This window comes from Excalfactoria chinensis, chromosome 10 (genome assembly GCF_039878825.1).
Source record: "Excalfactoria chinensis isolate bCotChi1 chromosome 10, bCotChi1.hap2, whole genome shotgun sequence".
NCBI classification, from domain to species: Eukaryota; Metazoa; Chordata; class Aves; order Galliformes; family Phasianidae; genus Excalfactoria; species Excalfactoria chinensis.
Genome location: NC_092834.1, coordinates 17,033,105 through 17,046,251, shown reverse-complemented (window position 1 = coordinate 17,046,251; position 13,147 = coordinate 17,033,105). Strand labels below are relative to the sequence as shown.

The window sequence follows — 13,147 nt, the reverse complement described above, 5'->3', positions numbered from 1 at the left end:
TCTCCCAGGTGACCCTGCAGCACGGTGTCAGTGGTGCCAGTACTGGAGGGCACGCTGTCCCCATCCCCAATGCGCAGTCGGACATTGTCCCTGCTGTCTCTCAGCAGTGGGTTCTCCACGGAGAGCCTCAGGGCATAGCGACCACGCCGGTTGAACTGGGCACTCAGCACCTCGAACTCAAAATCCAGCACCTTGTCCTCAGCTCGGAGCCGCCAGCGCTGCAGGCTGGCAGGAATGCGGGACTCCCCAGCCATGGGGATGGGGATCCTGATGGCAGGGAGCTCCCAGAGCCCTGCAGCAAGCCCTGGGCTTGTGTCAGAGCAGAGCAGGCTCTGCTGGCGCTCCCACCTCTTTCCAGCAGAAAAACGCCTGGGGGTGCCCCTGGGTATGTGTAGGCTTCACATCTTGGCTGGCAGCTTTCAAAGGCGATGCGGTGAAAGAAGAATCCTTGCCCTTGGTGCTGTGGGGAGATGCTGAGGGCTTTCCTTTCTTTCCCCGTGCAAGGACGGAGGCTCTGAGCTCTGGTTTGTTTGTAAGGCAACCAGGTAACTGCCAAGCAGTGGCTGCCTTCCAGCAAGCTGCCCGCAATATCCAGGGTGATGCTGCCTGTACACTGGAGCTGGGTGTGCTGGTATGGAGTGCTCCAAAGGCCCTTTGTCCTGCAAACCTTAGGACAAGTGAATGGGAACCCACCAGATCCCGTGAGACAATCCTTCTCCTCTTGATTCTTGGGGCCCACAGCAATGAAACCCAGGTGCCAAACATGCGGCTGCCTCTTTGTTCATCCCCCAAGGTAAGTTTTCAAGTGGGGTTGTGCATGGAGGAGACTCCCCATTGGGTTGTGTGATCCAAGGGAAGGGAATGGGCTGAGCACAAGGGATGAGAGGAGTTCAGACTTGTACCTGTACTGCAGTTTAAGGCTGGAAGCTGTCTGCAGGTGGAATGGGAGCATCTGGGAGAGATGCTTTCCCTCTAAGCTGCTCTCCTTCAGCTCAGCAACACGAGGGCTGCTCTTCCCATACAGCAACTGCAGGTATTTTGGGACTGAGCTCACGGGGTGGTGGGCAGGGAGCTGGAACAGCCCCTCTGAGCCCCCAGCCCTGTCACATCACATTCCCCAATCCCTGCTGAAAATAGCGTGTTCCCACAGCCTTCGGGATGCTTCCAGTGAAACATGAGCCGGGGCCATGCTAGCAGATGGCCCTTTTCCTAGACAGCCCGTCCATCCATACAAAAAACTGCATTCCAGCTCTTCAAGCTTGAAACAACACTGTTATCCTTCTGGGGAGCGGGCAGGGGATTCAGCAACACTTGGGACCCTGGGGCTGGAGGTTTTGCTTATTTGATGGCATGGGAAAGCAAGTGCCTGTGGGGTGCCAGCCTCAAATCATTGCCTCCATGAACTCCTTTGGAGGTGCAATTGTATATTATTTACTTTTATCTTCTTCATTTAGGGGGGGAAAAATAAATGTTAGGGTTTGGGTTTGTCATGCTGACACCCAACCAAACCCCACTGCATGCACTGCAGTGCACATCCTGGCGAGGGTGGGGGAATGGGGCAGGATTTGGGGGGGGGAATCTCAAGCTCTGGATAGGGTTTAATGCAGCAACAAGGCATGGAAATGAGACATCTCTGCCTCTAGCCCTAATCAGCCTGCCTAATTTCCTCCCTGCCTTGTGCAAACACATTACCAAGGCACCTCTAATGATGGCAGCACCATCAAAGAGCAATTTTCCTGTAATTTCACCCAAGGCACAGTTTACTCAGGCAGCATTTCCCAGCTGCACCAGAGGCGCACGTGCAGCTTCCATCATCCCACAGCAGTATGGGGAGGGGGGGGGGGACACAGTGAACAGGTGCATTGGGCACAGCAAGCCCCCATAGTACTCCTCATAACAGCCCTGGGGGAGGTGGGGGGGGAGCCTTGGCTCTTTGAGCCTGGCCACAAGGCTTTGGCTAAAAATTAAGCGGAATCCTCCACGCTGATTAATTTTCCCTTTGCTCCCTTGTCACATGCTGGGGTTATTGGGGTGCTGTGAGCTGCTGCACGGTGAGCTCGGTGGCTCCTGGGGGAGGTGGGGAGCACAGATTGGATGAGGAGGAAAGACAGGTATGGTTCAAATCCTGCTCTTCCCCAAAGTGGGGTGTTCAGGAACCCCTCATTGCTGTGCTGGAATGCAACAAACATGATGGTGGGAGCTCTGGGACTGTCACCTCGTGCTGATGGCAGCTGGGACATCCATCCTAATCTTGACCCCAACCCCAGGCTGCCTCATCCTGCCCGTTTCCAGCCTCAACACAATGCAGGATTGCACAGCGTCCAGCCCTTGGGCAGCCCCTGGGAGGACGCCTGTAGAAAACAGGGATGTCTGCAGCATCTTGGGTGGGCTGGCACGGTGCGGGGGCCCATTGTGCTCTCATTGCTTCCCCCCCCCCCAGCTGCCAGCACAGGGGCAGGGGGATGAAGGAGGCTGGGGGATGAAGGAGGTTGGCTCTGCTGCCTCCCCTCCCCGGGTAATCAAAGGGGAAAGCGCGGCACGGGGTTGGTTGCTTTTCATTTCCTAAACCCCAGGGTGGCCCCGAGCCAAGGCCTCCTTGCCATGGAGGGGATAAAGTTCCCGACGCTGCCGCCGCCTCGCCGGTGCGCTGAACTTTGTCTGCAGGATCGTATGGCTGCCGCTGCGCCATGCTGATGCTCTGAGCCCCGCACAGCCGTGTCCGTCCCCGAACTGAGCCACAGGTCGGGAGCAGGTAACTTTAGGGGCTTCTCTTTTAGTGTTTTGGCAAAGTTTGGGTGCTTGAGGTGGGGGGTGAATCCGGCCGAGCTGAGCACTCATGCGTGAGTGTTTGCGTAAGGACTCCAAACCCCTGTGGTGGCCTTGAAGCCAAGATTTCTCAGCCATCAGCAGGACTTTGGGGTCTCTGCCCTGCCTTCCCCCCCTCCCCCTTCCTCCCCAAGGTGCTGCTGCAGAATGCTTTGCTGTAAACCCACAGCTTTTCCCTTCCGCAGCTCCTTGCGGGAGTTGAGCGCAGCAGGTGCTGCTGTGGCTGCAGGATTTCAAAGCAAAGAGGGGGCAAGAGCTTAAAAATAACCCCTAAAGACCAACTTGTTTCTGTGCTTAACTGCCTTTGCTCCTAAAATCTGGGTCACTGGCAAGCATGCTGGTAGTCTCCAAGGTGGGTCAGCCCATGGATACAAGGGGTGCACGGAGCTGGGGGGTCCCATTGGGGTGGCAGGGGTCAGTGGGGGTAGGATTTGGGACCTGTTGGATTTTGGGACCTGTTTGGATGCTGCTGGTTTTGTGCTGAGTGTTGGGATGGAAAACCATCTCTGCAGACCCCCATCTGTACCTCACTGCCGGCACAACCCCCTACCCTCCTCCTGCCTCATGGGGGCTTTCCAGGGAGGATGAGGATGTGGGTCAGGGTGTCCTCGGTGACCCCAGGGAGGACTGACTCAACCCCATACTTCTCGGACACGGGGGCTGAGTGGGGGCTTCCCGCAAGCTCCAGCCTTTATCCATCAAACCCCTCTGTGTCCACAAGTTGGGAAACTCATAGAAAACAAGCAGTGGGGGAAAGCTGCCCTATTCCAGAAAGAGGATTAAAGTCTTCGAGCAGCTCTGGCAGCTGTTAAATCCCCCCCTGTAGGACCCAGCATCTCACTTGGATGTCCCCATCGGGTGTCCTCAGGGGCCACCTTCCTGCAGGGACACTCAGCTCCTCCAGTCGCTCTCACTCAGCAATTGAATTAGAGGAGATCTCTCTTAAACAACTCCCCCCCACCCCCCGGCCCAAGTGCTCCCTGAACAATTGTGAAATGAGATCTTTATCATTTTTATTAAAAGCTGTACACAAGGCATCACCATTATCACCGATAGGAGGAGGAAAGGGGGCTGGGGGGGGGGGAATTCCCTTATGGCTCCCCCCCCCCCCCCCAACGTTTAATTCATAGCAGTGGGATGCAAAAGCTCCCCAGAGAGTGATGGATGGTGGGAAATGAAGAATATGAAGGAGCTTTATTGAAGCCATCAATCCCTGTGATGCTGTGGCGATCAAAGGCCCAGCCTGTTTGGGCAGGGGTTAGGTGGAGGAGCAAAAGGATCAGGTTTCGGGTAGAGGAGAGCTGATGGGGTGGGATTTTGGCACGCTTGGCTTTGCCCATCCCATGGTGCCAGCGCCTCTGAAACTGCTTCCTGCTGGCACCCTTTTGTCACCGAAGGTGGCCGGGCTTCTGTCACCCTGCTGGTGGGAGGATGAGCTTGGAGGTGGCCCTGTGGGGTGGTGAGAGGGGCAATGGGCAGTTCCATTTGGACCACTTGGGATGAGATCTTTCACCCGAAGGCTGCAGCGCCTTGACTCTGCAGGAGGGGACCCTCCAGGAGAGGAAAGAGTCTCCCGGGTCTTGTGAGATGTTTGTGTGCTTTATGGGCTCCTTCTACCTCTTTTAGGAGTGCTACATTCCTGGGTGATGAGGTCAGAGCCGCTTCCCCATGCAGGCAAAACCAAGGGATGGCAGGGGAGTCGATACTCCAGGGTGGGCTCTGGGGACCCAAGACCCCCCTGGGGAGTGGGACCCTCACCCAGAGTGGATGGGAAGCACCAAGGGAATATCAACCCGCCCCTTTGGAACCGCTGAGCAGTATATCAGGAGTCCCCATGGAGCAGCTCTCAGCCCCATGGTCAGTTTGGTGACATCCCCGAGCACTGGGCTGGTACATGGAGACAGTGTTGGATACTTCATTTGGGGTGAAGCACTTGAGGAAGGGAAGGCTTCCTTCAGCTCTTTTGATGCTTTGCATATGGGGTGTCCTTCATCTCTTTGGGTGCTACTATGGGCTCGTTGTCCCCAGGGCGCAGGGAAGATTGTATTAATGACAGTGATGAGGTGAGTCACAGAGCTGCAGAACAGCAAGGGAGGGTGTGGGGCTGTTGGGCCAAAGTCATCAGTGCTGTGCAAAAGGGAAAACAACAGAGGGAAGGAGGAACAAAATCTTGTTGCGTTTGGCACCAGGACAAGCCATCCCTTACTGCCATGGGATGAGCTTGCTTTGCCCAGGGGCAGGTGCTGGGGTTCCAAGCACCTGGTGGCAAAGGGACACAGGGAACACGAGCCACTTTCTTTCCTGCTTCACCTACACCCCCTGAACGTGACCCTTGTGCTGGTTCTGCAGCCCTTCACGTAGCCACTGTGAAGCAACCCAAACAAAGGCTGCGGCTCTATCAGCGTCCCAGCAGCGAAGGTGGGGATGGGTGGGAGTGCCCTGGCAGAATAAAGCCTCTGTGCTGCTTGCTTCCAGCCCTCTATTCCTAAGGGGACTTCCCCCAAGCCCATCTCTCTGCCTCTCCCTTGGGTCACTAGGAAGAAGGTGCTCATGGCAGCCAACGGCTCCGGGGCCGCGCACGGCTCACTGCTGGATGACAGCTTTGGGGATGACCTGGTGTCCGACTGGTACATCTATGAGACAGCAGAGACATCGGCACCGCAGGATGAGTAAGTGCTGCGTGTCCCTGGGCGGGTGCCACCTCCTCCTCTTGTCCCCACAGATGGACGCAGCTCATTGCATGAGGGGTTCCCTCATCCTGCCCATCTGCTCTGTTACAAAGCATTCTCCAAGCAGTAGGTGTCCTACCCGGCCTGGGTGCACCCATCAACACTTCTTGTCCCTCTGTTGATGGTATCTAATCCCAAGCAGGAGAGCCTGATGGGGACAAGCCCAACCATTGCCTCAGGGTCCTTAATCTGTATTGTGCAATCTCTGAGATCTCCTTGCCCAGCCCTCGTGTGCCCACAGCCCTTATGGAAACCTTCAGGGTGTTGGCTCTTTCCTTCTTGGTGTCCCCTGGTGCTGAGGGCATGCAGGCAGCATGGCAGTGTCCCCTGCTGATGCTGCATCCCATACAGACCCCAAAAGCTCAGTATCTCATGCTGGTGAAATCCAACTGTTTTGGAGCTGGAGCTACCCTCGAAGCTGCAATATTTGGGAACAGCAGGAACTGTCTGGTCTATCCAAGGACAGCTGTTAGCAGAGGGAGAAGGCAGAAACCACAGAGCTCTGCTGGGAGCAGCCTGTCCTTAAAGCCTTCCTTGGCGGGTTGGAGTAACTTCAGACATTTGCTGCCTGAACAAACCCTAAAGGGGAGCACAGGGTCCGGGAGAGCATGGGTGCCTGGAGGGCCACTCCCTGCTCTTATCTCTTGAGCTCAACCATAAAATGCATCTCTCAGGGTGACCTCAGCCCCACTATCAGGGCCGTGTGGCCACGCTCCTTGAAGGTTCTGCGCTGCTGCTGCCATCTGCGTATGCATGAAACGTCACCTCACCATCTCCCTTTCAGGACGCAGTATAACCCCGATTATTTTTCCCCTTTCTCCAGCACGTTTCCTAGCACCATCCCAGAATGTGACCCCACGATTTCCCCCAGGCTGTACCACACCTGTATGGCACCCATCTCCGTAAGTACCCGTTCTGGGATGGTGAGCCACCTGCCCCATTCAGGCCATGCACAACTGCTCCTAAATGGTTCTGCGTGGATTTCAGCACGGTTTCCTTCTTCTGGCAGCTGGCTGTGCTGCTGGGCTTGTCCTTGATGGTGAAACGCAGGCGTCTCCACCGGGACTGCTGGAATGGCATCCCTGGGTTGCTTAGGTACCGTGTCCTAGCATCCTCGTCACCCTGCCCAGCTGGCATGCAACAAGCCAGCTGTAGGCTGCCATATGCCAAGCAATGGGATGCCAGGCTCATTTCTACCTCACAGCCCAGCTAACTTCCTGGAGGAGGAGGGCAACAGAGGGCTGATGGCTGCGGTGTTTGGCATCCTCTTCTCCTCACTGTGTGTGCTGGTGCTGGACGCCGATCCTTTGCCGCTCATCACCCACTCCTCCCAGCACAGCCGGGGTAAGGCAGGCTCCATCCCAGTCTCATAGAGCCGTGCAGCACCCTCTGGGCAACCTGTTCACTCTGGTCCCTACTGAGATCTCCTGTCCCCTCTGCTCCTGCTCCCACGCAGAGTACTGGAAGATCCTGGCTTTGCTCTATTACCCCGCCTTCTACTACCCCTTGGCTGCCTGCGCCACGGTGGGGCACAAGGCCAGCTACCTTCTGGGCTGCCTGCTCTCCTGGTGCCACTTTGTTGTCCATGTCTGGCAGAAGGTGGACTGTCCCCAGTCGCCAAAGGTAGGCGTGATGACATCCCACCATCAGGGAGGGCTGGTGTGGCTTTGTCACCTCACTGAAGGGGTGGCTTTGAGATATCAGCACTCAGGTTGTGACCTTAGGCTTGGTGGGGTCTGGACTGTGACAGCTCTGCTTGTCTCCAGATATATAGGTATTACTCCACTCTCTCTTATGTCCCCATCATCCTCTGCCTCATGGTCTTGAGTCTGTGGTACCCAGCCCTGCTGATCAGGAGCTTCATAGGGAAGGAGGAGACCTCAAATAAGGAGGTAATGAAGGTCCATGGCGTGGTGGTAACACAGGGGAATCCCACATGGTTTTGCAGCTGTGAGAATTGGGGTGTTCCCAGTTTGGTTCCCAGCAGCCTGCCAGCCCTCTGAAGGCAACGCAGCACACATGGTTTGTAGCTCTGTTTATCTTGGTGGATTTGAAGAGGGGAAAATCCATCTTTGGAGTAAACTCCTTAGTACAAGAGGCTTACGGCATCAATGGGTCCCATTCAGGCCGGACTGGGGTCGCCTTGTGTTCCCGGCAGGCAGCAATAATCCTCAACCCTTTTGGAAATGCTGGGCTTTGTTGGGTGAAGGAGAGGAGAAAATCTTCAAAAACAGCACTCGGCCCCAGCGTGGACTGAAGTGACCCCACTGTGGGCTGGCTGGGGGGGAGCAGGCGACTTACTGCTGCTTTGCTGAAGGTTACAGGGAGAGGCTATTACAAGAAGTACCTCAAGGCTGTGCTGTCCAGGCGGCTGCAGAAGGGGAGGTAAGGGCAGCCTGGGGATGGGGACAGTATCAATGGGGCAGAAATAGCCCCGTAAACCTGGTTTTAGCAGTAAAATAAAGCCACTCTTGTCACCACCTCCTTCCTCCTACAGCACCCCAAAGCTAGAAGAGAGCCTCCTGTCCCGACTCCGTGCCTACCTCTGCTCCTACATCTACACTCTAGAGGAAGGTAGGGCGTGCTCCTCATGCAGCAGAAGCTCTGCAAACAGTCTGCCTCCCCCAGGGATAGCAAATGCCTTCCTTGGCACTGGCCCCAAAGCATCTGTGCCATGGCAGCTGCTGCCTGGCACGCGCACAAACTGTTGCAGTTTGGGGCTGGAGGAACTGGGGGTTGGGACCCCCATGGGGCATGGGATGGAGTGGGGCTGTTGCTGTGGGAGCACGAGGATTTAAAGGTTTGCAGAAAGGAAACCCACAATTCACAGCTGCTTTCTCCCATTTGCAGGTTTCCAGCTCCCTCTGAAGCTCGTCCTGTCCATGACCACATCGGTCATCGCTGTCTACCAGGTGACAAGGGTGGCCCAGTGGCATGCAGAGGCCGTGTCCTCGAAGGGGCAAAGGGACCACTGCCATGTGCCATTGGGGCAGTTTGGCTTTGGGGATGGTATTAGCATGCCTTGAGGTATTACCATCCCTTGGCTCAGCCTCGGTCCCCAGCACTTTGCTCACAGGGCTCAGCCACCCTTAAGTCTTTAAGCCAACGCAATGGCTCACGTGGCATTGCCCCCTTGCAGGTGGCCCTGCTGCTGCTGGTGGCCTTCGTCCCCACCATCCAAATCGTGCGAGCAGGCATGACGAAGGATGTGGTGGTGCTGCTAGTGCAGTTTGGGCTGGTGCCCTCGGAGAACCCAGGCATGCCGGGGGACATGGAGAAGGAACTCAGCACTGTCAAGCACTACCTGTGGTCGCTGGAAGGTGGGTGGGAAGCATCCCCAAGTTTTGAAAGTCTCAAACCCAGATTCACCCTCCTGGAAAGAGGAGACACAGCTCGTGCCTGAGCCTGGTGCCGTGCCAGGGCTCCTCGAGCAGCTGCTGCCTGCCCAAGCGCCGTGCTGCAGATGCCACTCCTTGGACAGGTTTGGAGATGTGCTGGAATCGAGCAGATGGCCCCTCAGCCCCCGCTGCTGAGCGGGCACTCGATAATTGAAAGCCCTGCGTGGGGCTGGCAGGGTGCCCCCTCCTTCCATGGGGTGTTTTGGTGACTTTTCCAGAGTTGCCAAGCCTTTCTCATCCTCTTGACCTTTGTTTTCCTGCCATTTCCATCTTTCCAAGCAGATCCCCTTATCCATTCTTCCTTCTCGCTACACAACACCCCACCAGGCTCTGCATGACTTTCTTGTTGCTCCAGCAGGGAGTTAACCTGGCAATGATACCCCTCCTAATTTGCTTGGGGAACGTTATCCTCCTGCCTTCCAAGGGGATAAAAAAGTTTCCCCTAGTTTTGCAAAAGGGATGGGAAGGGAAATTGAGGCATGGCACACTGCTCGGGGATCTATCCAAGCAGCACCAGCACCTATAGCTGTGTGATGCTTCCAGGGCCTGCAGCCCTTTAGGGACAAAGCCCAGCTCCCTTAGGGACAAAGCCCAGCTCACTGTCCTCTCCCTGCAGTGTGCTACGTGTGCTCGTTGGTGCTATGCTGCCTGCTGACCCTGGCCATGCTACTGAGGACGCTGGTGATGCACAGGTAGGGCCCCGTGCCACCTCTATCACCCATGCCATGCCCCTGTCCTTGTCCCAAAACCCAGCATTGGCTTCTCTCCCCTGCAGAAGCAACCTGAAGGCACTGTACCAAGGGGCTGTGCTCGATGTCTTCTACAAAGCCCACATCCTCCGCCCATCCCGACAAGCCATCGTCTGCTGGATGAGCTTTGCCAGCTTCCAGACAGCTTTTGCTTGCTTGGGTACACGTTTCTGGGGGGGCTATGGGGTGGGAGAAGGTGGCAAACCCCATTTCCAAGAGGGAACTTTATATTCAAGCAGCTCCAATCCCCCTTTTTGGCCCCATTTCGCAAAACTCTGGGGCTTTTGTTCATCTATTCCCTCAACACAATCTGTCCTTCTGCGGCGAGGACCAAATGGTGGGAGAAAAGAAGGGTCTGGTGGAGGGGGGGGGAGTGAGAGCCGCTTTGGCTTCAGCCCAGATATTTTGATCCGTGAAGCAGTTGTGGCATCTCATGCAAAGGCCTGCCTGTCTCCTTCAGTCCTGGCCATCGCCTCCCAAAGTCTGTGCCATGGGGTGTGAGATGGGTCAGAAATCCTGCCTGGGCTCAGCCCGGTGCAATGCCTTAAAGCCCAGCTGCAAAGCAGAGCACTTGAATTGGAGAGTGGCATCCGATGGCGCGAGGAGCCGTAGCCGCCGCCGCTCTCGGCTTGATTTATGATTAGAAATCACAGCTCGGGCTGATTTTATGATGAGGCATCACAGCCGCAGCCCCCGGAGATGGCTCCTCTCTGTGGGGATAAAGCAGGGCGCGATAAGAGAGGCTGAACTTGTAATTAGATCCCGCACAGAGCATTGTGTGAGGAGCGGGGGAGGCAGGGACAGCTCGTGCTTATTATGGGATTAAAGAGAAAGGCGTGCTCAGAAACAAGCACAGGGGTGGGAAGGAGAACAAGGACCATTTCTCCTCCCTTCCCCGTGACAGCTTCTTTCCCCCCGTGCCTCCCTCCCAGGTCTCCTCATCCAGCAAGTGATTTTCTTCATCTGCTTTGCTGCCTTCACCTTCCTTGTCGTCATCCCGCTGCAGTCTGGCACAAGCTCATACCTCTTCAGAATCGTGCAGAACATGTGGTGAGCACTGCAGACAACCCAACTGGGTGCCATAGCCGAGGTTGTAATGAGTTATGGGGTGTCAGCCCAAGGGGGGGATGCACTGTGGGCACTGGGGATGGTCACCCCTCTCACCTTCCAACCTCGGGGAGGATAGCCTCAAGAGGAGATGGCTTCAGTTTGTACCAGGGGAGGTAGGAGTTGGATGTTCAGAAATGCTTCTCAGAAAAAGTGGTGATGCATTGGCACAGGCTGCCCAAGGAGGTGGTGGGGTCACCATCCCGGGAGGTGCTCAGGAAAAGGGTAGATATCACACTGAGTAGTGTGGTCTAGAACGACCACAGGCATGGTGGACTGGATGACCATATGGGTCTTTCCTATCTTAATGATTCTATGAATCACCTTCTCTTCTGGCCAGGCCCTTCTGGCTGACCCTGGTAGTGGCTGTCATCATGCAGAACGTGGCAGCTCACTACCAGTTCCTGGAGCAGCATCCCCTGCGGAAAGAGCTGACCAACAGGTATGGGCATGTGGGTTCTTTTGGGGGTGGCTGTCCAGTCACTGTGGGCTTTTGAGCTGCCATGTGCCCTCTACCCCAAAGCCTCAGGCTCACGCTCCTTTTAAGGAGAAATGGAGACCCTACAAGTGGAAGCAAATCTTTAAGTCCTGACCACACATCAGAAGGGCGTTCACATCTCTCTGTGGGATGGAGCCATCTCAGACAGGGATGGTGTCGGTCAGGGAGGGAGAGAAGGGTGGAAGGTTTATTTTGGCAGCTTCCTCTGGTAGGGAAGGGCTGTGTTCCCTGTTCTAGGCTGTTTGTGTTTCTTATTCCTCCTTTCCCATCCACAGACGAGCTCTCTACATCGTCACCTATCTGCTGTTTCCCATCAATGTGCTGGTGGGGGTCCTGGCAGGGGTCTGGAGGATGGTTATCTCTGCCCTTTACAATGCCATCCACTTCTGCCAGTTGGACATCAGCCTGCTGAACCGTGGTGTGGAGACTTTTGACCCAGGTAGGGCAAAGGGCAGCCCTGGCATGGGGACCTCCATCAACTCTAATGGGGACCTCCATCAACTCTAATGGGGACCTCCAGCAGCACAGGGTCCCTTAAGCTCCCAGGGCTCACATCTAGGGCTCCTCCATCACCTGCTGGGACCAAGGGTGGGTTCATGTCCTTGTGCTCATCAATCAGCATTGGACCATGCTGGCCCCACTGTGTATTTCATATGGGCTGTCCCCCAGGCTACCACGCATACTGCCACTACCTGAAGACAGAGGTGAGCCAATCTCACCCACTGATGAGAGCCTTCTGCCTGCTGCTCCTTCAGCCCATGAAACCACAGGGGCAACCAGATCCCCGGACGGGGGACCTGGAGGAAGGTGAGTTCCTACAGCCAGGCCAGGGTCTTCCAGCACACAGAACATGCTTCTCACTGCCATCTCCTTCCAGGCCTCCAGCTGATGCACACCAAGAAGGCACCATCAGACGGAAGCCGGTTGAAGCGGAGCCGGGCACGCTGGTGGTTGGCCTACACCCTCCTCAACAACCCCTCACTGATGGCCTGCCGAAAAACTGCCCTCTGCGATCCCACAGCCAATGGGGCTCAGCTCAGCCCCCCCAAGCCCTGACCTCCACCCCCTGACTGTTCCCTCCCGTCCCATCCCACCTCCCATTGACTTTCCTCCCATGACGGAAGGAGGTTGGGCACTCCTGTCCCTCTCCAGCAGTGACAGCACTGGTTTGTAGCTCTGGGGCCATGTGGGATGCAGTGGTGATGACACAGCCAAGGCACACGGACCTAAGCCTGAGCTGGGAGCAGAGGCTTGGTGAGCCAAGCTAGACCAGTCAGCCATCCCAAAAGTCCTCTTAGGGTCACTTCTGAGATAAGTCCCCAAGCAACATCCCTGTCATCCTCATGGTTTTTCCCATCTCATGTGCTCTGTTTTAGTCTGGGAGGTTGCAGAACAGTTCATTCGGGGCTCCCATAGCTCTCACCCTCCAGTTTGCCCTACTGAGGCTGTTTCCTCCCCTGCTGCCACCCCATTGTGCTCAAAGTTAGCTGTTCTCCAGGACCAGCCAGCCCCAAGCCCATAGAACAGCATTATGCCTCCTTGGGCCATGCCGAGCTGGGGAAGAACAATAAATCATATACCTCATTGCTAAATCAGGGTGTGCTTGCTCTCTGGTGAGGGTGAGACACACCTGGGAACCCCTGGAGTGGGGACACCAGGGTGGCCACAGTGGTGTTTTGGTTGATCTGCTTGACCTTATGGGGAGAAACAATCAAACCTCTGCTCTAAACCCCAAAAAGCCTTTGGTTTGGTCATACTCAGCAGCTGGGTTGACAGCAGGGTGTTGGAGTCCACCTTTGAACTGATGATGCTGAGGATCGCTGGTGCCCCATATGTGTG

The 13,147-nt window shown here is 56.0% G+C and overlaps 1 protein-coding gene across 1 annotated transcript; it reads left to right on the top strand.

Annotated features, from left to right (window-relative positions):
* Nucleotides 1-2,598: 2,598 nt before the first annotated feature.
* STRA6 (signaling receptor and transporter of retinol STRA6) lies at nt 2,599-12,897 on the top strand. The gene is made up of 18 exons (XM_072345557.1): nt 2,599-2,752; nt 5,364-5,495; nt 6,379-6,457; nt 6,565-6,650; nt 6,760-6,899; nt 7,012-7,178; nt 7,322-7,447; nt 7,873-7,940; nt 8,053-8,129; nt 8,406-8,467; nt 8,695-8,875; nt 9,570-9,645; nt 9,729-9,862; nt 10,635-10,752; nt 11,150-11,251; nt 11,584-11,747; nt 11,978-12,115; nt 12,186-12,897. Exons 2-18 carry the CDS (start codon nt 5,377-5,379, stop codon nt 12,362-12,364), a joined length of 2,016 nt encoding a protein of 671 aa, XP_072201658.1. The 5' UTR covers nt 2,599-2,752; nt 5,364-5,376; the 3' UTR covers nt 12,365-12,897.
* The last annotated feature ends 250 nt before the right edge of the window (nt 12,898-13,147 follow it).